Genomic DNA, 23909 nt, shown 5'->3' with positions numbered 1-23909 from the left:
AATCCACTAATGACTATAGAATAGACGTAACGAGATTAACAGGTGGAGGTAGTTAATAGCATGATAAAAGGTAGAATGCCGACGAAGTTTTGATCCATGAAAAAAGCTAGGGAGGGTTGAATATTTCATCCACACCGGCCGGTTGGGAGGTTAAGTCCAGAAGATGCCACCAGTTCAGATTTAGGTGGAGAAACTGATAGCTATATTTTAATATTTTAATAAGCTTCCATCATTACTGATATATATTTTATGTTGCTCCCACTCACAAAAGGTTGTAAACCTGGAGCATTTCAATAACATGGATGGGCTAAGGAATTTTTTTCCACACACACACACACACACACATGCGCACGCACAAAATACAAATATCTAAAGACAAAAGATCTAAAGTCCTAATTTGGCACTCTCTAATGTTGTAAAAAATAAAAATTTTAAAAAATTGGCAAATTAATGCAACCATATTTGTTCAAGTTAGGAGAATTTAGCATAATTATATATTTTTGGATTTTTATTTATTTTTCTTGCATGTCTAACAGACAAGCTTTGGTGTTGAAGGTTATTCATAATTTATTTTTAATGGTATTAACAACACCAAATGAACTATTTTATAAAAATTGGGCATACAGGAAGATCTGATAACATCTGCCTGTAAGAACATAAAAAATACATTTGCTACCATTGTTATGGCAAGTCAGAACTGGCAGACCATGCTTTGGACACCCCTTCACACAGGATTAGATAGAAGAAAATGAATGTGCTATTTAGAAGTTGTTACAGATTGCAAATATGATTTTTTGAGTCAGCCATGACTATGAAGAAGTCTCCTAACCTGAACAAATATGGTTGCATTAATTTGCCAATTATTTCTTATTTTATTTTTTACAACATGAGAGGGTGCCAAATTAGGACTTTAGATCTTTTGTCGGTTACAATTTGTACTGTTTCACTGAAACATTTATATGCTGTGTTGTGCTCTGAAGATGCTGATTCGAAATTCAGCGAAATATAAGCAAGTTAATAAACATCTTTTTATAAAATAGTTCATTTGGTGTTGTTAATACCATTATAAATAAGTTATGAATATTTTTTTGCATAATCCAGAAACCTTGCTTTAGAGACCAAACATGAAACTCTTTCAAGTGATTTCAGGGTTCCAATAAGCAGGGTAGTGGTGCTGGTCTCGTGCCAGGTGATGAAATTTATCACTCTCAGCAAGATAATCACAACATTCATGACCATGGCAGGGAGGATATGAACCCACAGTTTACATTATTATTAACTTTCTACAAACAATTTTCTTTCCTAATCTGCTATATGTCAGGCTTCCAATATTGGCACAATTATATTTCAGCCTTCTAGAACACTTTAACTGCACCAAATCACCTAGGTCTTGGTCTCCCACTGGGTCTTGTTACTGTCATCTTGGTGTCAAATATCTCTTTTGATAACCTTTACTCTCTCTCACTCTGTCAAGTGACATACCAGCTTAGATTAGCTCTTCTCATGCATTCTAGAATGCAAATAATGTCAAAGAAACTTCTTCCCATTATCTTCATATCTAATTATGCTGTTGATGCCATCTGTTCTGGTTTTTTTAACCCAACTCACAGATCCATAAGTTAAAACTGGTTTGAACATTGCCTCGTATATTGCTAGTTTAGTCTTTTGGCTAATTTCTCCCTTATTCCAAATATGGTTATCAAACATATTAATATCTACTAGTCAGTGGAATCATAATCCAAAGCAGAATGGTTATCTTATATGTGAAAGCAGAATAGTTTATGATTACAGTACCATTACTATTATTTGTATTTTTAACTATTTTTTTCTGTTTTCTTTAGCTGTAGTAGTACCTCAACTTGTCTACTAGAGAGAGGCTGTCCTTAGGAAGTTTTTCTTGAATTAATGTTGATTACTTCCGGTTTAATATTATTAGAACATGACTGGATAGCTGGCAGATTCCATGCATAATATGTATCATGAATTTGTTAGTTGGCATATTCCTAGAAGATATAGTAAAGATATGCCCAATACTAAGAGCAAATGATTTCTGCTTTGAGGGTAGTAGAGGAAAGGTTCACTGTGGTGTTTTCAAGTGATCACTGGAACTTAGAATTAGAGTTTGCAACTAGACTGGTAAATTTCTGGACATGTGAACTCCTTACTTTTAGAAATTCTTTGGCTGCTGAAACGTCTTCATGGAGAAGCTGAAGAGAAAGTTCTAAACTCCATCCTACACCAACCTAACATTTGATTATACAGTATGATGCAAAACAGTACTGAATAACTACAATGAGAAGTGTATGAAGTAAACGGGTGTCCCCACCATACAGTACATGGGATATGTTCTCCATTTGGCCACATGGCAGAGATCCACTGAATGTCTTTTTACCACATCTGAGGAGCTGACATTCCAGAATCCAGTTCAGTTCAGAAAAGGAAAATAACGGTTCTGTCCTTTCTAAATACCTTGATTATACATTAACAAGATGGATCCATGATCTACAGAAGACCCACTCACATACACAGAAGCAGGGATACATTCATCAACAGTCACACTACCACTTCTCCCAGCAGCATGGCATCATAAAGATTTTAGTTAACAGAGCAAAACTGATTTACTCTGTACAATGTCCTCATGTACTTAACCATATGTACAATACTTTCTTAGCCAAAGCCAATGACTAGAGTCCCCACTTGAACAAAAAACTACTGATATTGCATAACCAAACACTCCTACCTCCTTCCCATTAGACTACAATAAACTATCACAACCTCATATATGTGTAGCATGTCTGAGAAGTTAACAAAGCTGGTGAAGAAATAGAGTTCAATTACTACCTTCACACCACACAAAAAATGGGCATCTTATCTGTTCTCCTCAAGATTGGCTGGCTATATTCCTCACATTTTTGCCTGTCACCTCCGAAGTGTCATACAGCTGTAAGCTTTCTTGCTATGACTAAACAGGCAGGATAGCTAACATCAGAATCTCTAAACACAGATTACATCTGGTCCCATCACTATGGATGGCATGGCCCACAAGGGCAGGGCTGACAGGGCTCTAGCCTGGGGGGGCCCAGAATTAGGGGGCTCGTCTTGTCAGGTCGGCCAGTTAAGTGAGACTAACAAAAGACAAAAAGCAAACAGACAAATGTCAAGTTTGCGCCTGCAATTTATGCAGGACTAGCTGATCCCACAGGTAGTGCAAGACCAAGGCAACTCGTGGTAAAAGTGGAGCAAGCTCTGATCACTAATCTTAATATTTATCCTTAATGCCAAAACACATCTCCAAGAAGGGGATGTATGATGTTTTGTATTAAAAGCAAGGGGCCACTACCCAGACCGGTTTTGACCTTTATTGAGGTCTCATCAGTGGGAGCCAGGCTAGAAATACCAAGATTTAGTAATACAGAGCTTGTAAGTATTTTACCAAAACAAGTTACCATAAGGTGTTATAACCTTATTAAATAAAAATCTCAGGAGGAGATATAGATGTAGAAAGTATTTTTAACTTGGGTATAGTTATGTTAAAGATACCAAGCAATTTTAAACCTGGTTTTACTCCATTTTTTCCAAGCAAGCAAACAGACAAATGTCAAGTTTGCACCTGCAATTTATGCAGGACTAGCTGATCCCATACCCAAGTTAAAAATACTTTCTACATCTATATCTCCTCCTGAGATTTTTATTTAATAAGGTTATAACACCTTATGGTAACTTGTTTTGGTAAAATACTTACAAGCTCTGTATTACTAAATCTTGGTATTTCTAGCCTGGCTCCCACTGATGAGACCTCAATAAAGGTCGAAACCGGTCTGGGTAGTGGCCCCTTGCCTTTAATACAAAACATCATACATCCCCTTCTTGGAGATGTGTTTTGGCATTAAGGGTAAATATTAAGATTAGTGATCAGAGCTTGCTCCACTTTTACCACGAGTTGCCTTGGTCTTGCACTACCTGTGGGATCAGCTAGTCTTGCATAAATTGCAGGCGCAAACTTGACATTTGTATGTTTGCTTACTTTGAAAAAATAGAGTAAAACCAGGTTTAAAATTGCTTGGTATCTTTAACATAACTATACCCAAGTTAAAAATACTTTCTACATCTATATCTCCTCCTGAGATTTTTATTTAATAAGGTTATAACACCTTATGGTAACTTGTTTTGGTAAAATACTTACAAGCTCTGTATTACTAAATCTTGGTATTTCTAGCCTGGCTCCCACTGATGAGACCTTTTCTTTTCTAGCCTGGCTCCCACTGATGAGACCCGATTTAGCGGCCCCGAGAGAAAGCTCCATGTTCCAGCTCTGCAGTGAAAGTATCCCAGCCTTGGATTCCAGTTTCGAGACCCCGAGAGAGAGCTCCTATTACAGTCCTGCTGCCTTGGTAAGAACCCTTTGTCTTTTTTTTCTTCTTTGGTTCTTTGTGTTCCCCCTGTACCTAAGTTTAACAGGTTTTTCTTATCTGCAAACAGGGAAAGCTTGGCCTTTTCTACAGGTCTGTCCTTTTGTGGACTTGGATCGTACAAGGGTCTACTCTTCCCTTTTTTTTTTAAGTATGTCTTCGGCTCTACCGAGAGTAAGAACCCTCGGGTTCGAAATCGACGCAAGTGTACACAAGAGGATGTTTGCAAAAGCGCTAATTGACACATAGGGGAAGATAATATTTCTGGCTTTACCCCCTATGGGGGTGGTAGATATCAAGTAGTTTGTAAAAATACGACAACAAGGGAGAAACTACTCAAAGGGGTTGAGTGTGAAGGGAAACTTTGCCATCCTTTTGTCGTTGGTAGCATCTCTAAAAAGATGAGAATAGAGCGATTCCCTCTGGAATACCTAGAAGGAGGCAACGACATAATTAATCAAGTCTTTTCGAAATGCAGAACCGTATGAGATGTCCAAGTAGGCAAAGACGCTGACTACCCTGAATGGATGTTGGAGGAAGTCACGTTCTCGTTAATGATGAAAACAGAAGTTCCGAATTTTGTAATGATCAGATCGGCCAGGGTAATGGTGAGTTACCAGGGAGTAAAGAGGCAATGTTTTAAATGTGGAGCCCTGACTCATCTCAGGGCCCAGTGTCTGAAGTTAAAGTGTAAGAACTGCCTAACAGCGGGTCATACATTAGCACAGTGCCAATCGGCATGCCTAAAATGCAGCATTAACGGCCATAAAATAGACACCTGTCCAGACAGAAATCTGACCGAAAAATTGGGAGGCACTATTATGCCCAACACAGAAACAACAGCCCAAAATGTTATTGGTGCAGAACCGAATGATTTCCCCACCCTGAAGGCCGCGCATGAGGGAACAACAAAGAATCATGCCGCCACCTCCGAAACACTGCCAAGTACACCAGTGGAGAAGCCTGCAACCAGGAGAGATGAAGGGCAGGAGGAACTGGCCACCGATCAAACGGCCACTACAGACGTAGCAACCGAAAATAACCAGCAGCACCAACAAAACGGAACTATCACTGCAGTCACAATAGACGAGGACACGGAGGCAGTAGATATGGAAATCAACAATGCAGAAACCACACAAAAGAGGCCAGCCAGCCCTGAAGAAGTAAATATTAAAAAATCGAAACAAAGAAGTCCAGCACAAGTTGGAAATATAAAGTCAACTTCAGAACCCACAAAGTTCCCTCACGCAAAGGCCAATGCACCTATATTGCATCTCTTAAAAGATTTCCCCGAGGAGGCGGCGAGACTACGAAAAGCAATAGAGACATTCAACTGATACTCACAGGACAAAACGGGCCAAGAGTCGTCGGTGCAGAATGGAATGACGTGTTTGTCGATAATATAGATGAAATCACTCCTGAAAAGATCATTGGTCTTATCGATGCAGAGGACGACGTGGGACTAGCACTGCCCAGAGGCCTCTACATGCTAAACCACGTCCGTGGAGACAAATTAGCAGATCTCATCATTAAAACCCACAACAATAGACAGCAGGAGGATTTAAACCTCGCCTAACAAGTCAGTCGACTCCTAGTATCGATCTGCCAGAGGGGGGGGGGGGAATTCTGGTTTGTTTTTTCTTCCGTTTGCCCTCTTTCAGATTAGAATTTTTGTTGTAAAAGAGGTCTATGTCTATTCCACACAGGAGGGGGTATCCTGAGAACCTGGGCTGCGAAGGCTTACACCGAGGCGGTGCAGCTCCTTGTGGGCTGCATCACCCAGGCCAGGCTCTGCCCCCGCTCTTCTCAGTATTAAACTGGTCATTCAGGTTGAAATTTCAGAATTTACCTAGTTTCTTACAAATTGTTATATGTAATTTTTAATGTCATTTACTAGTTCCTCTTTTTCATGTGGTGCTTCTTTCATTTGTTTTTCCCCACTTTCGAGCGGGGCCAGGCTCTGCCCCCGCTCTTCTCAGTATTAAACTGGTCATTCAGGTTGAAATTTCAGAATTTACCTAGTTTCTTACAAATTGTTATATGTAATTTTTAATGTTATTTACTAGTTCCTCTTTTTCATGTGGTGCTTCTTTCATTTGTTTTTCCCCACTTTCCTCGGGCAGACACCTGAAGAGGTGACTGACCGGGGAAAGCTGAAAAGAACGGATGGGGGGAGATAATGTCGGAGATCTGCTTGGTGCTGACATTTAAGTCAGGCCAAGTAGATCGACTGAGGCCTCTTTTAACTATCTACTACTATCTACTCTATCTTTTCTCCTCCTCTCTCACTATCAAGCTGACTCTCAGCACAACTTTTTTTAAATCTAAAGAGGCCAGAGATGAAAGGCATGAACTCCCATTCGACCTCAATAAAGGTCGAAACCGGTCTGGGTAGTGGCCCCTTGCCTTTAATACAAAACATCATACATCCCCTTCTTGGAGATGTGTTTTGGCATTAAGGGTAAATATTAAGATTAGTGATCAGAGCTTGCTCCACTTTTACCACGAGTTGCCTTGGTCTTGCACTACCTGTGGGATCAGCTAGTCCTGCATAAATTGCAGGCACAAACTTGACATTTGTCTGTTTGCTTACTTGGAAAAAATGGAGTAAAACCAGGTTTAAAATTGCTTGGTATCTTTAACATAACTATACCCAAGTTAAAAATACTTTCTACAAAAGACAAAAAGAAACTTTATAAAATATGAATGAATATGTGCCGAGAGGAACTACTAGCTTTTGCAATCGCTTCCAACCCATTATCCATGTTTTGAGACTTATGGTTACTCTTCTGAACTTCCCATTCAAAAGGATTTACTTTATTAGATATATGAAGATATATGAAGAGCCAAAGGCTTCAATTCGGCAGCATATATAACTTGTTTAAGTTAAGGGATATTACATCCCATATAGTTTCTTAGCCGAATAAGAAACTCAAAGAGTTTCATGCCGAATATAGTAGAAACTATATAAAGTTCGGCGATTCCAAGCGTAAGCAAATACCTGGATACTGCAGCAACTGACCCTAAAGGTAGTGCAAGCTGAGGCAACTTGTGTCAAAGGTGGAGCAAGCTCCGATCACTATTCTTGATATTTACTCATAATGTGAACTTAGCTCCTAGGAGCTGTATTATTGTTCGACATTATGAGATTATTGTTCGACATTATGAGATTATTGTTCGACATTATAAGAGAAGGTCACTACCCAGACCAGTTTCAACCTTTATTGAGGTCTCATCAGTGAGTAGGCAGACCCAGTTAATATCAAGTTTGTAGCGAACAGAACTTACAACCCTTCTATGAGTTTTGCCATGAGGTGTCCTAATAAATTATTAGATATATGAAGAGCCAAAGGCTTCAATTCGGCGACATATGTAACTTGTTTAAGTTAAGGGATATTACACCCCATATAGTTTCTTAGCCGAATAAGAAACTCAAAGTGTTTCATGCCGAATATAGTAGAAACTATATAAAGTCCGGCGATTCCAAGCATAAGCAAATACCTGGATACTGCAGCAACTGATCCTAAAGGTAGTGCAAGCTGAGGCAACTCGTGTCAAAGGTGGAGCAAGCTCTGATCACTATTCTTGATATTTACTCATAATGTGAACTTAGCTCCTAGGAGCTGTATATATAGTTTCTACTATATTCGGCATGAAACTCTTTGAGTTTCTTATTCGGCTAAGAAACTATATGGGATGTAATATCCCTTAACTTAAACAAGGATTTACTTTAGTTTTCAGTTTTCGTTTGCCCATATCGCTTTCTATGCACGCCATCGTTTCAATGCCGATGCTGCATCGACGTTATCGGCACACTTCCCTACCGGTGCATACAGTGCGTATGCTATGGATGCTGAGAGAATTTCATTTTATTCGTAAAAGAGAAAGCTTTATTTGATAGTTTTAATTGGTTAAGTTGATCTCAAGAAACTGAAAATTTTCTACAAAATTCTTTATATTAGAAGAATTTGTCTTATTTGAATTAAAATTTTACTAGTTAGTAAGTAAAAGAAAATATAAAGCTTTTTTAGTTATGATTTTTTTTTGTATGAACCAAACTTAATTATTATTTCTTTTCAGCTCATACAAATTTGAAATATTAAAAATATTTAAATAAATTTCTCTCAAGCAAGCAAAGAAAGTTAAAATAAATAAAATCCCAATGTCTGATTCAAAGTACAAACATAAGTCCGGAGCTCAGAAGAGGAAACTTAAATCCGAGAGAGAATCGAAAGCATCATCAGGTCGTCAATTCATAACTAAAATTTTCAAATCTGAAAACGAAAAGGACATAGTGAAGGTAGTGATAATGTTTGTGATATTGAGATCCAAACAGAATATCAGTGTCAAATCGAAACTCATAAGGCAGTCGAAAGTCAAGCGACTGTTACATGTGAACCTCTTGCAACTAAAGAAAAGGCCACAAGTGAAAAACCTGCAGAAGGAGTGACTATGGAAGAATATGATACAGTTGATGCTTCAGTTGCAGGCCCTGTTGAAAAATTTGATATAAAATATGATGACCTTAGTACTTGGCCCAGAGTAATCTCACACACCATGTGGCAAGAGATAGTACGAACTATCAGCTTTCAAGAATTTCAAAAGATTTATAAGTAGCCAAGAACGACTTAATCATCTGGCAATTTTGTGCATCAAAAATGATTTGGCTAAGCAAGTTGACTTTAGTGACATCATTGACATTATTTACGTCGACAAAAGCTAGAAAATATACTTTGATGTAATTTTGAATATTATTATTAGTTTGTATTATGTAGATGATGGTAGTTTTTTAAATAAATATCACTTTTGTGTTATCATTTAAACTAATTGATCCTAAACCCCTGTAGACTGTATAGCAATGCATTGCCCTTAACTGAGTGACAGGTAGGGGGCCTGCCAAAAATCCTGGCCTGGGGGGTCAGCTTCAGGATGTGGGTGCCATGATGGATGGTTAAGATTTTCTGAGACCTTGCCTTAAATACACATCACGAAATCTATTGGAAGAAGGTCACCTTACTTCATAAGAGCAAATTTAAGTATAAAAGATTGTTCCTTGAATCTGCTACTGTCCTAAAAACAATCCTAAATAAGTTTGGATGGATAAAATGGCTTCAAGTCTGGGAAATGCTTTTTCTCAGACTATCAGCCAACTGCTAAGAATGTTCAATCAAATCCACTAGGTTGTGAAATTTGGGACTTGCCTTGTTTCTTCATATTAATTCTGTTTACTTGCATAGTGTCTACCTGGATGTATCTTTAATTAGCATAATCAGGGAAAAACAGCAAGTAAAGATAAATGCACAATGTTCCCTGATGATGCAAATTTGAGTTTGGAAAAAAAAATAGGATTTAGTAATTAAATTTACCATTACTAATACAATAATATTACTGACTAGATGGCATAATGATAATAATATTCAACTATTACTTTGGGTGAGTTGAAACCAGATGGGTATAATGGTGTTCAGAAATTATATACAGCCCCAGAGCTAAAATTACTTGTACATAATTTCAGATGTACATAACTCTTACTCTCCCCTTAGAGGAGAGGAGAGATTGTGAATTTGTGATGGTACAACACAGAAGGAGTTTAAAATATGAGGACTTTTGTGAAGAAGGGATATATAAAGAACTACAGGGCTGTTTATTATGAAAAGCACAGAAAAGTATTTCCATTCAATTGTAGCTATATCATGGAATTGAATGGAGACACATCTTGGGCCCTGCTCAAGAACTGTTTAGCAGAGGCAATGTCTGAATGCATTACAAGGATCAGAAGGTTGATTAAGGTATGTGTGAAGGGAATGAAGAGATTAAGCATGCAATCTGGAAGAAGGTATTATTGAGGCAGCATAAGATGAATTGTAATAATCAGTTGCATGAGAAGTACAAAGAGCAGGTGAAGAAGGTGATTCACCTGGTAAGTATAGCAAAAGTGCAGAATAAGCTACCATTAGCCAATGAGGCAGAAAAAAAAAATCCCAGGGACTTCTTTTGATATGTGGCTAGTTATGGAAGGATGATACTGGTTGGTGCATATGGTAGAATGTATAAAATGGTATGAAGGTATTTCATCCTCACAAAATTTACCTCATGTAGAGCTTGAGCGTAGTGGGAAGGGAGGAGAGATTCATCATGAGTAAATAGAACATATAAGAGGAATTGAGAAAACTCAAACTTGCATGCTAATTAAGCCAGCAAGAGGACTTGACAATACATCACATTTTGAGGGAATGTCTAGGGAGTTAACAGCTGCTTTGATGTAGCTGTTCAATATGAGTTTACATTAGGACAAGTTCCAAAGGAGTGAAAAGATGGCAATATTGTTCCATTTCATAAGGTTGAGGGGGGGGGGATAACAAAACTAAGGCTTTGAATTATAGGCCAATTTGTATGTTATGAAGTTGTACTTAAAGTGCTGGAGAGGTTAGTGAAGACAGATTCAGAATTTAGTTGACAACAGCATGGGTTTGCTAATAAAGGAAGACTGTGTTTTAACAATATACTTACTTATTACAATAAGGTGAGAAATGCATTGGACAAAGGATATGCACACGCACACACACACACACACACACACACACACACACACAGTTGTATATTCAGATTCTGCAAAGGCCTTTGATAGATGGTCTTGTGACATGCTGGTAATTAAAGGAACAATTGGGGTTACTGTGTATTTGGGGGGGGGGGACATTCCAGAAGAGGAAAGTCACTAGTGGTGACAGTTTCTGTTGAAGTTGTATGTTAATGATATTGGGAAAGTTTTCAATGGAAACATGCATTACTTGTTGATGATGCAAAGTTGAGATGATCTATAATGGATAGAGCAGATGCTATGGCTTTACAAGAGGAATTTAAGTGACTGGATGAGTAGAATTATCAGTTGAATGATGGAAAGTGTATTGATTTTAAAATTCAGGAAACAAGAAAGTAAGGATGGAATGCAGAACGATATCTTAGACTAGGAATTAAAGGAGATAAGAGACCTGTGGGGCGATAGCAGATAAGGACTGCAAATATAGAGGACATATTACTAAAATCCTGAAAATAGTGCAACAGATTATGGCAATGAGGAGAAGGACGATAATGTGTAAGGCTAAGGAGATTTATGGTTCCATTATACAAGGCCTTCATCAGGCTGCATACGGATTACTGTGCACAGATTTCACCTGGTTTTCAAAAAGGAGATATTGGAAAGAGTACTGAGACAACAGACTGAGCTGGTTTCTAGTCTATGGAACGTCGAGTATGAAAAAAAGATTGAGGAGATGCACTTTTCAGAGAGTTTAGTAGATAGGAGGAGGAAGTTATTATTGCGACACCCAAGTTGGTAAGGGGTTATTACATGATCATCACAGAAGTTTTACATGGAATGGAAGGATACAGGAGAAAACAAAAAGTGATCTCTGGAACCTGTATAAGGAAGATGTAAACAGGGGAAGAGGAGTGGATTTTTTTTTTTTTTTGCATGGAGAGTTGAAATGCACTGCATGAGAGTATGGTGAGTGAAGAAACAGAGAATGAATTTAAGGCATGGTTTGATGAGTTGTGTGTGATAGAAAAACCTCCTAGTCTTCTGACTCCACAGAGAAAGTCTGATAATAATATGATGCACAAGAGAAAAATTAACAATAACAATCATAACGATAATTATTATTATGACTGTTATTATTATTAATTATATCATCATTGTTAATTAAGTGCCTCCATAGCACAACTAGAAGAACAAAGCGCCATTGCGACCTTCAACTGGAAAAGACCTGAGTTTGATTTTCATTGTGACAAGAGGAATCTTTATATGGACTTTTTCAATCAAATGTGAGTTAGCTGATTTCATATGGAGGCAGCAGGAATTTTTTTTCTCCTTGAAACTCAGGTTTTTCATCTCACATATGGAGAAATCAGCCAAGAGAACATACATAATTTACTGACAAAAAATACTATTGGTGTTGGTGGGCAGTAGATGGCATTTTGTGTTAATGGTAGTAATGCTGTTGTGTATTTAGAGAATTAAGTAGAGAGAGAGATCATGAGTTGTGTTCAGTGGAGTAGGGTGCCCTCCCACGAGTTCTTACTGATTGGAGGTGCCACATAATAATAGTAATATCACATGGGTATCTCCACAGAGTCAGATTCATCGCAGGAGACTCCTAACCTTTACACACAATATTTATCATATCATTTTTAAACTCAGTCACTGTTATGAAACTGACAACTAATTCTGGCAATCCATTCTGCTCCTTCACCACTCTCCAGGCAATATGAAACCAGGCAAGGCTCCAGGTTTTGATGGAATTCATCCTGATTTCCTGTTGAAGACAGGCCAAAAAGCTCAACAGTGGTTGGCTTGCTTTTTCTCTGACATCCTCCGACTGGAGGATGTCAGAAAAAAAGACTTCCAAAAGAGTTTAAGAGGACAAAAATTATCCCTATCTTAAAACCAGGAAAAACCAACAACAAACCAGAAAACTACTGACCAATTGCCCTGCTTAGCACCTGATATAAGCTCCTAGAAAGGCTCATCCTTAATAGAATTGCCCCTAAGACAATAGAACAAGTCAGAGTGGAACAGGCCGGATTCAGACATAAACAAAGCTGCTGTGATCAGGTTCTGTCACTCACCACACATATATAGAGGCAGGTTACCAACAATGCCGGAAAACAGCTGTAGCTTTTGTAGATCTTATTGCAGCTTATGACACAGTCTGCAAGTTGCTCCATGCAGTCCCATGCAAAACAATAGCAAAACTAATCGATAACATGTTAAGCAACCACCTGTTCCAAGTGTGTATGGACGAGAACAAAAGTAAACAAAGAACACTGGATAATGGATTACCACAAGGGTCAGTTCTGGCTCCCGTCCTTTTTAACTTATATATCACAGATATGCCTCATACAGTCTCTAAGAAGTTTTGCTATGCTGATGACATTGCTCTAGCCACCAGACATACAAATTTTACTAATGGAAGATACACTAACAAATGACCTTGCAGTCCTAGATGAATACTTTAGCAAATGGAGATTATGCCCAAATCCTAGCAAACACAAGTCTCATGCTTCCACCTGAACAATAACCAGGCTAACAAAGGACTCATGGTCTACTTCAACCACAAACTGCTACACTACAACAGATTCCCGAAATATCTGGGCATCACTCTAGATAGAATACTATCTTTTAAACCACATCTCATTAACACAGCATCCAAGCTAAAAACAAGAAACAATATACTGCAAAAACTATGTGGAACAACTTGGGGTGCCTCAGCAACAACGTTTCATTGCACTGCTCTTGGCCTCGTTTTCTTTACAGCTGAATACTGCTCACCCGTATGGCTGAACAGCGCCCATGTGTATTTGGTTGAATGCCCAGCTTAACACCACTATGCACCTTATTTCTGGAACTGTAAAATCAACCCCAACCTACTGGCTCCCAGTGCTAAGCAACATCCCGACTCCACACATCCGCAAATTCAACTTTCTTCTACATGAATACAGCAAAATCATGGAAATCCAAAATCTTCCAATCCATTAAGACATCCCACCCCTAGAAATAAACAGGCTAAAGTCAAGGCACCCTCCAATCTTAACAGCAAAAAATCTTGCAGAGACAAGCTTCAACATGAAGGAGAAGTGGAAAGAGTCCTGGTGTAACACTTCAACAGGGATCTTCCATGAATTAGTGGACCCAACACAGATACCTTCGGGTTTTGATCTACCTTGGAAAACTTGGTCTGCCCTTAACTGAATCTGCACCAACCATGGCAGAAGTGCAGACCACCTTTACAAATGGGGCATGATTGCCTCACCCAGGTGCGACTGTGGATCACTCCACCAGACAATTAATCACATTATAGCAGAATGTGCCCTACATGAATACAGTGGAAACCTGTCAGACGTCATTCATGCTACACCAAGTACAGTCGACTGGATAATCAACCTAGACATTCAGTTGTAGCCTATTCTTGATTCTTGAGTGTCTCTTTTATGACTGTATTATGTCTTCTTATTGTACACATGTCTATTACTATGTCCATATATATATTAAGGATTAATGTAATGTAACTTTTCATGTGTGAGCCATATGCTAAATAAATAAATAACCACTCTCCATACAAAAAAATCTGGTGACATCTGGTGAGTGCAAATGGTATGAGGGTGACAGATGCAGAAGAGATTATTCAACTAATTTGGCCATTTTGCTAAATGCTATGAACCGGGAGTATGCAACATTGCAATCATCACTGCTACCTCTTCAATAGATGAAGAAACTCAGGTATATGAGGAGGGGGGGGGGTACTACAGCTGTTGCACAAACTGAACAATAATTTGGCAAAGGGACTGATAGAGTTCAGTATTCAGCTGAAATAACTATTCCTTTCATCAGGCTATATAATTTGAGTCTAGAACAGGGAAGATTCCACAGGAATAGAGAATATGATAATCCTGCAGAACCAGAACCCTGCAGTCTGTTGAAGAATCCTTAGGTGTTGGAACATAGGAGTCAATTATTTGCTTGATTTGATGAGGAGTGTAACCATTCATTTCCATTAAAGTTTTGATAGTGAGAAATTCTTGTAAGTTTGAGGGAGAGGAGCACACATTCTGTGCTCTATTAATTAAAGACTTGATAACACTAATTTTTTGAAAGGTGTGATGAGCAGACAGTAAAAGATTCCACAGGAATAGGAAGTTTTCGATAAACACTGGTTGTCAAAGTACCAGAGGCTATGAGTAAGAAGGAGGTCCAAGAATGGTAAACTAAAAGCATTTTCTACACACTGATGATGTACAGTTATTTTCAGTATAAAAGATCTGTACTTGCATTAAAGTATATTACTGTGGTTATCATGTAATTTTGTTGCTCAAATGAATTTATTTTCCCAGAGGACTTTAACCAATATAAGAAACCGCTGCATTAAAATATCCCCTTTTTCATTTGCCAACCTCTCTAGCTCATTCGATTCTCTTGAAGGCCAAAACATCAGCTTTATAACTAATAACCCTCCTGAGTTTCAAAGTCATCTGGAAATAACTGAATATCTCCCTGCAACCAAGAGACAATATTATTAACATAAAGGATAAAAAGTAAAGGTCTGAGTACCAATCTATGTGGAACCTCACTTGTAACCTTCTTTCTTGATACAGCTTCCCCATACACAACTCTCTGATATCTACCAGGCAGCCAATTTTCAATCCGCTTCACTAATCTGATATATAATCCCATAATTATGTATGTGTATGTGTAAAACTTATTTAGTTACGTTAAATAAGATTTTTACATAAGTTTATCTCCATTTTTATATTTATTTTGATTATGCCAACACACAGCATTCCATTATCAAAACAAAAACAACTTAAATATCAACTTATCACTTGGTACCCCATTAAATACCTTTGCAAAATCCAAAAAAATGGCAGTACATGCCTTCTGCTCATCATCCACTTTTGTCACTTTATTATAAAAGGCAAGCAAATTACTGAAACAAAAGTGCCCTTTAACAAATTCATACTGATTTTCACAGATAATATTACCCAGTATCTGCCCAATTTTGTATATGGTATCTTACTAATTACTAAGTAAGATACAATACTCAGTAATTACTTTACAAAGTAAATACTAAGAAGAAATACAAACTGATCTATAGTTTGATGCAAGCATCAAACTACAGACCAGTCTAACATCACTTTGTGTAATGCCACTATCTTACCATGCTTCCACTTGACTTTCTCAGTAGCTAGCACAGTCAGGTCAATTAAGCTGTCAGTTCTTAAGCACATTCTCTCAAAATATACAGTGAAATCCCATCCAGTCCTACTTCCTTACTGACCTTCAGAGTACCTAAGTTTTGAAACACATCCTTCCCATTCCTCCAGGAATAAAATCTGCTTTTCCAGAATGAAATGCCCAATGAACTAATCATTAAACACTATATCATCTGCACTAGTCAATTTTCAATCTCCATCATCCTCCTTTACTATCTAATATGGACATTCATCCACAGTCATTTCTCCTCCTACTGGCCACAGAACAAGAATGAAAGAATTCCTTGAGATTTTCCTTGGACTGCAGATTTAACCTCTCCTCATATTCCATTTTTGTCTTCCTTACTATACTAGTCACTTGCCTAGCTTGAATCTTATTTTCCTCATGCAACTACTCTCCACCTCACTATACTTTTCCCCAATCTCTTTTCATCTGGAGTTGCTGTTTGATTTCATTAGTCATCCACTTCACACTAAATTGTTTTATTTTTTTTACTTGACAAATGTTGATAGATACTTTTTCACTAGCTCCCATGCACTGCTGACATTTCTCCTTTGCAATATTTCTATCCATGGAGCTGCCCTAAACTGATTTCTAAGAGTATTATAGTTGTCTGCCTTATAATTCCACATAAATTTCTTTCTCCCTGAAACTTCTACATGCCTTTTCAGCCTCCAAGTCAACTACATGGTCACTCTCACCAATGGTGGGCAAGATTGACATCTCAGTTACAATCAGCTCCTCTGATATAAGAACAAATCTACAACTTTTGATCCTCATGTTTTCTCTACTACATGTTGCCTGAGAGATTTACTCAAGAATTCCGGAAATTCCATTCCCTTACTACTGTATGGTTCTATTACTGAATTTATACTGCTATAGTTAAAATCTCCAATGATGATCACTCAATTTTCACTCGCCAAACTGTTCTGCCTAAACATTTCCTGCTCATCACCCTCTTTGTTCCCTAGCCTATACAAGCATTCCGCTTACTTAACCACTTTGACCTACACTTTCCATTAATATGCATTAATGGTAGATTTCCTTACATCTCCAACCAATTCCTTTATGTTACTCAAGCAATCAGCAATGTTATAATTTTTACTTCTTTACTGGGTTATAACTTTTACTGGGTGTCCTTGGATATTGTCAATTAGAAGAAGAAATCATCATTAAATTCCTGATATGTACCCTCAGAGGGTGTACAGGATAATTATGACAGTACTACATGAAAAATTTACAATAATACTAACTTCTGATCAATGATTTTTTTCCAAATTAATCTATTATCTGTTAAGACTCCAAAATTACCAGATCTTATATTTCCATCTTTTAAGGCACTTTTTACCATATCAATCGATCTACATGTTGGTCTTTTTCCTGCTAAACTGGCAAAGAATACCTGTTTTGCTAATCAAGTTATTCACCCATTCTATTTAAGTGACCATACCACCTGAAATTAGCTCTAATAACACATTCCTGAATGCTAACAATTGCAAGTATCTCATTTTGTTGACTCCGCTAATTTTTCTCAAAACTCTCATAACAGATGTCGCTAGTCTTTGATAAAGTGTTTTATTTCTAACCCAACTCTCAGATCCATAAGTTAAAATTGGTTTGAATACTGCCTTGTATACAGCTAATTTAGTGTTTTAACTAATTTCTTTCTTATTCAATATAAATTTATTCAGCTGACTTATTACCATACCAGCTTGACTAATTCTGTTGTCTATTTCCATATTCAGTTTGCCATCTTCTAAAATTTGTGCCAAAATAGCTGAAATGAAATTTGTTCTATAGATTTGCCATTTGGGCAACTGCTATTTTCAATGTTTCTACCTATTTTCATTGTCCTAGTCTTTTTGTTGCTGATTCTCATACCAAATTTATTACAACAATTATTCAATTTAGTCAGGGAATCTTGCAGACTTGTGCTGGATTTATTCAGAAGTATAACATCATCAGCAGCATAAAGAATAAAGAGCTAAGATTAACATAGCCAATTTTGATATCAGATTTAATATTTTTGATATCAGATACCACTTTCCTTCATAATGTGATCCATAGAGATAATGAATAACAGTGGAAATAATGTGCATCCCTGTCACACACCTGATTTAATGTCAAACCATCTTCCTGTACTTCCTTCAATTCTAACTGCTGGCTTACAGCTTAAATAGAGACCTATGTATTGTTTGATATAATGTCCCATTTACACCACATAACTGTAGCATTTTGAAGAGCTTTTCTCTTGGCACCTTATCATATGCCTTTTCCAAATCAACAAAACTTACATACATATCCTTGTTATATTCCCAAGATTTCTCAACTATTTGTCTTAAAGTGACAATCTGATCATGACAACCTATATTTGGCCTGAAGCTTGTTCTTCACCAGCCTTCCCTTCCACAATTTTTCTTAGCCATTTCTCGAGTATAATTGCATAAATTTTACAATACTAAGTAGGGAAATACCTCTGTAATTCTCACATAATTTTTATTTTTCCTTTTTATACATGGGCATTATGAGAACTCTGCTCTAATCATCTGGAATTCCACACTGTGACCAGGCCTTCTGAATTATGCAATGCAACACAGTAAAACTTTTATACCTGCACATCTGAGGCACTTGTTGTTGATTATCATCTACTCCAGCTGCCTTTCAACATTTTTTATGACTTTTTCTACTTCAAGTATGGATATGTATTCTTGACTGCATTGCTGTTCGGAGTTTTCTACCTTCATGCTTAGACTTCTTGTTTCATTTAGCAATCTTTCAAAGTAATCCCTCCAAACATCTGGAATATCTTTATTTTCAGTTTTCATGTCACCTTTATAATCTCTGGTTCCTTTTACAGTGCTTTTTCCTCCATTTCTAAGTTTTATTATTATGTGACACCTCCAGGGAATTCAAGGACTCATCGAGGGAGGGCACCTACTCTACACTTCAACTCTCTGTATCCACCCTTAACCCACCAACACCATCTACCACCCACCACAACCACTAGTATTTCCACAGACAATCACAAACATCCATGCCTACAGTGGGATTCGAACCTGCAGGTCTTCAGATGGAGAGCAGATACGCTAACCACTTGGCCAACTAGACTATGGAGGCTATTAAAAAAATAGCCTCCGTAATATTTTGCCACCTTCCTGATATTTATTTTCTATGTTCTTACTACAGTCTTCCCATGACTTTTGTTTAGCCGGTTTTACACAGTGCTTGGCTTTCTTACACTTTTCTCTGTATTCTCTAAGAGTACAAGCTGACTTACTTGCCAGGACTTTTGATATGCTTTGTTCTTTTCCTTCAATGTCACTTTAACTTCCTGAGTCCACCATGGACTTCTAATTTTTCTATCCTTACAGACAACATCACCATATACCTCTCTGGCTGAATCATGCAATGTTTTCTTCTGGATTTGCCATTGAAACTCCAAATTTTAGTTTTTGTTTTCAAACACTTTCATTTTTTCTTCAATAATGTTTGTGTATTTGAGTCTACAGTCATCTCTAAAGCTGGTCACACTCGTCTTTTCAATTTTATCCTGCTCAAAACTAAATAGTGATCACTTCCTATTTCAAATCCTCTATATACTCTTGTGTCCACCAGTGGGAAAACATTGCTGTCAACTATAACTTAGTCAATGAGACTGCTTATTTCTTGCCTCTTCTTTCCATGTGAATTTGTGCATATTTTTATATTGGATCATGGTGTTAATAGTAACTAATCTATGTCATGAACAGAAATCCAGAAGATATTTACCATTATTAATAGGTTAGTGCTTTTCTATAAATTTTTCTGAAACTTTTCTATATGTCTGGTAATCATTTCCTATTGTGCTGTTTATATCTGAAGCTGTCTTCTCTAATGCCTCAAAACATTCCTCCATTTCTTCATTGGTAGAATCTTCTGTGGGACCATAAGCACAAATAAGTCTCATTGTCCAGTTACCCATTGTGATATTTGCCCACCTTGATCTGGCTGCAATTCAAGAAGATTATGCTCATATTTGAATTGAATACTATAGCTACTCCCTCTTTTCCTGGATTGCTATTGTCCGAGTATAACATTTTGTATTTGTTTATTATTATTAATATTATTATCCAGGCCTCCATAGAGTCAAAAGACTCATCGTGGGAGGTCCTTTCTAAGAAACACGTCTATCAAGACGCATCGAGGGAGGTCCCTCCTAGGAAACACAAAGTCTATCATACCACTCCTTAAACGCACTGACCATTCTCAATCTCACTACTCCATCAGGCAATGCATTCCATGATTCAACCACCCTCCATGCAAAAAAAAACCACTCTTCACCCTCTTTCTCACAGCCCTTGTCATGACTCCTTCCCGCTGTTCAACCAAGCGAAGGAACTCCCTAGTGTCAACCCTGTAACCACCTCACAACAGTTTAAAAGTCTCTATTATATCGCCTCTCCTTCTATCCACCAAGCTCTGCAGTCCACACTCTCTCAGCCGATCCTCATAACTAACATTGTACAGTCCTGAAACCATCATTGTTCCCTTTCCATAGTTAATTTATCCCCTTCAAATCCTGGGGACCAGATCTGAGAACAATAGTCTAAGTGTGGTCTGATCAGAGTCTTATACAATGGAATGATAACCATTTTATCTCTGCAGGTCAGTGTCCTTCTCATTATTGCAGCAATCCTCTGTGTTACCTTCACTACCTTTGTAATATGTCCCCTAAATTTCAGTTTTCTATCAATTATCAACCCCAGATCTCTTGTCTCCCCTACTTCCTCCAGTTTAACTCCTCCCATAGAGTACGCAGCATCCCATCGATGTGTTCCAAACCTCAAGGACCTTACATTTTGTTGCATTAAACTGACACCCTCCCCCATTCATTTGCCCATCTGTCTAACTTATTCAAATCCTCTTGCAGGGCTACCATATCTGCACTATTATTAATAACCCTTCCCAGTATCGCATCATCCGCAAACAACTGAATATCCCCTTGCAATCCACAGACATCATTGATATGAAGGTTAAGCAATATAGGTCCCAGCACTGAGCCCTGTGGAACACCACTTATAACCTTCTGCCTCTTTGATGCTGCTCCACCATACACAACTCTCTGATACCTATCGGACAGCCAATCCAGCCTGAATCCAGTTGACCAATCTGACATCCAGACCCATGTGCTGCAACTTGAATATCAGCTTATCATGTGGCACCCTGTCAAATGCCTTTGCTAAGTCTAGGAAAATGGCAGAATATGCCCTTCTCTCATCTAATGCTTTTGTAACTTTATCATAAAAGGCGAGGATATTGCTAAAACAAGAGCACCCCTTCACAAAACCATGTTGACTCTCACAGGTAACATTACCCTCAGCTGCCCAATGCTGTATAGGGTCCCTCACTACTTTCTTTAAGATCTTACTAACTACTGATGACTCACAAACTGGCCTATAATTAGACACTTCTAGTCTGCTACCGCCCTTATGCAATGGCACTATCTTACCTTCCTTCCATTCCATGGGCACCTTTCCCGCAGCCAGACTTTCATTGAAAATTGTTGAAAATTTCATTATTGCCTAGAAAGATCTCACCTGTTTTACCTATTATGTCGAAATTCTGTCGAATCCAATTTAACCAACTTATCCAATTCTTCTGGTAGTTCCATTTCTTTTCCATTGATGCGTCTTACATTGATAGTACCAATCTTGAGATCTGATCATGCTGAGTTGGGATTTGTTCCAGTAACTGACTTTACACTGTTTGCTCTGGTTCACTGAGAACACAATAGTGGTCTTGTTTAACTGGACAATGCCACAACCAGCATGACATTCTGTCATGTTGTACCATAATTGTACATTGTGGTTTAAGTCAATAAGAATATTATTTGGTCAGCTAAATCCCAAACTGTTAGAAATCTGGCAGTTTAGTATCGAGGTAGATATCTAATCTAACAGGGTGTACCATGAGAAGGTGAGGATTAGACATTAGGTCAGAAGCCCCGGCCAGATCTCTGTATTCCTTATAAGGCTACATGGAGGTCTCCTCCAGGTTATACAGCTTTGACCCTTAAGCACTCCCAGAACTGTGAATGGTAAATATCTGGAAATTAAGTAAAATTCCATTTCATGCAGAAGGCAAATATAAACCCATCTAAAAAGTGAAGGTGTTATACAAGTTTTTTTTTTTTATTGGCTTTATAATAAACTAGAAAGTGTTTTAACCCTTTAACACATATTGACAGCAGTACACAACCATCAGTTTGATCATATGGCAACTATCATTTACATAAAACAGAGTAAGCTCATCTTTGGCAGCTTTGAATACAGTAGCAGATTTTTCAATTTTAATGATAGGTAAGTTCTGGAAGGTATTCTCTTAGAAAACATGCCAGTTTTATATTAAACACTTGTTGAGATCTGCAATGGGACAACTATGCAATGGGCAATGAATTTTCTTAATTCATCTTGAAGCTTCTGCAGCCATTAAATCTACCACAGCAGATTCATCAAGCTACAATGCATTTAAAAATTTGACCCAGCCTTTTTTGGGTTAGTCTATAGTGTATTACCAAGATTCAATGAAATGTTGATACAGATTTTTGCCTTTTCGTTCAAGGGAGATCAACAGAATTTTCTTTTCTGTACCTAATCGTTAAATCACACATTCAGCATCTGTTTCATTTTGTGTGTGTGACCAAAAGAACTGCAAATAACAAATCTGTAAATAATGAAGGACTACTGTATCGATACAAAATTAATAACGGAAAAAACTCACTTACAAAGATTATTTAATAGTATAATTTTTAGAAAATTATACTATTAAATAATCTTTGTAAGTGATTTTTTTCTGTTATTAATTTTGTATCGATATGTCTACTCACGGTATACCTCTTTTAAAACTTAGGACTACTGTATATTTATTTAAGTCATCACTACTTAACAAACACATTTACAACACATACTAACTCTATAACACAACATTTAAAAACACAGTCTTCTGTTAATTACTGCACTATCCATTTACAGAAACAATAATTAGGAAGATACAAAATGGCATATCACATTAGAGTAGGTTTGATAATCTGCTCCCCCCTCCCCACCTTTCATTACATCTCAGCCTAAAAATATAAGTGCTTCTGGTGAAGGATGCACATGTCTTGTATGGATTCTTTTTTTTTCTCACCCAATGTAATAAAACTATAAAGAAATATAATTTTCTTTGAAACGTCAAGTATTACTGGTATATTATTTCAAAAGTCAAAATTTCATGCCATTACTAGAAAGAATTAAGTAGATACAAGAATTTTAATACTTCAACAAAAACTATAAAGATGTTTGCTGCTTTCCTTAATAATTTTGAGAAACAAACAAAAAATATTAATTCTTAATTACTAGTCAACTTTTAAGACCGAATCCATTTTACAAAAAGATAAACATACCCAGATTGTGGATCCACAGCAATATCATGGGGCTGATCTAATTCAGTTGTTATTAATGTCCTTCGCAATTTGCCATCAAGAGTTGCCATTGATATGGTGTCAGTACCAGCATCAACCCAATAAATATGAAGTCCCACCCAATCTACTGCAATTCCTCTAGGCTCTGACAGGCCAGAAATCTGAAAAGTAATTTGAGCAGAAACTAAGTTTTTAAAAACAGGATGTTTTTATTTAACTTAACAATTAAAATAAGGAAATGTCCACCAAACTGCTATCTAATCCCATCTTCTGCAGCTTACACAACAAACTA

At 37.4% G+C, this 23909-nt stretch overlaps 1 protein-coding gene across 1 annotated transcript in view; it reads right to left on the bottom strand.

The window, feature by feature from the left end:
• Positions 1–23909, bottom strand: part of LRP1 (LDL receptor protein 1) — a 1646373-nt gene that overhangs the window by 347475 nt on the left and 1274989 nt on the right. Inside the window, exon 76 of the mRNA XM_090402369.1 lies at positions 23600–23778. Within this exon, the coding sequence (XP_090258495.1) occupies positions 23600–23778 (179 nt within the window). The remainder of the gene's footprint in view (positions 1–23599; positions 23779–23909) is intronic.

Source organism: Typopeltis vanoorti, chromosome 2, assembly GCF_054136105.1.
Source record: "Typopeltis vanoorti isolate ZY-2024b chromosome 2, IOZ_Tvanoo_1.0, whole genome shotgun sequence".
NCBI lineage: Eukaryota > Metazoa > Arthropoda > Arachnida > Uropygi > Thelyphonidae > Typopeltis > Typopeltis vanoorti.
Note: the sequence above shows the minus strand (reverse complement) of the source record. Positions and strands in the feature narration are given on the sequence as shown.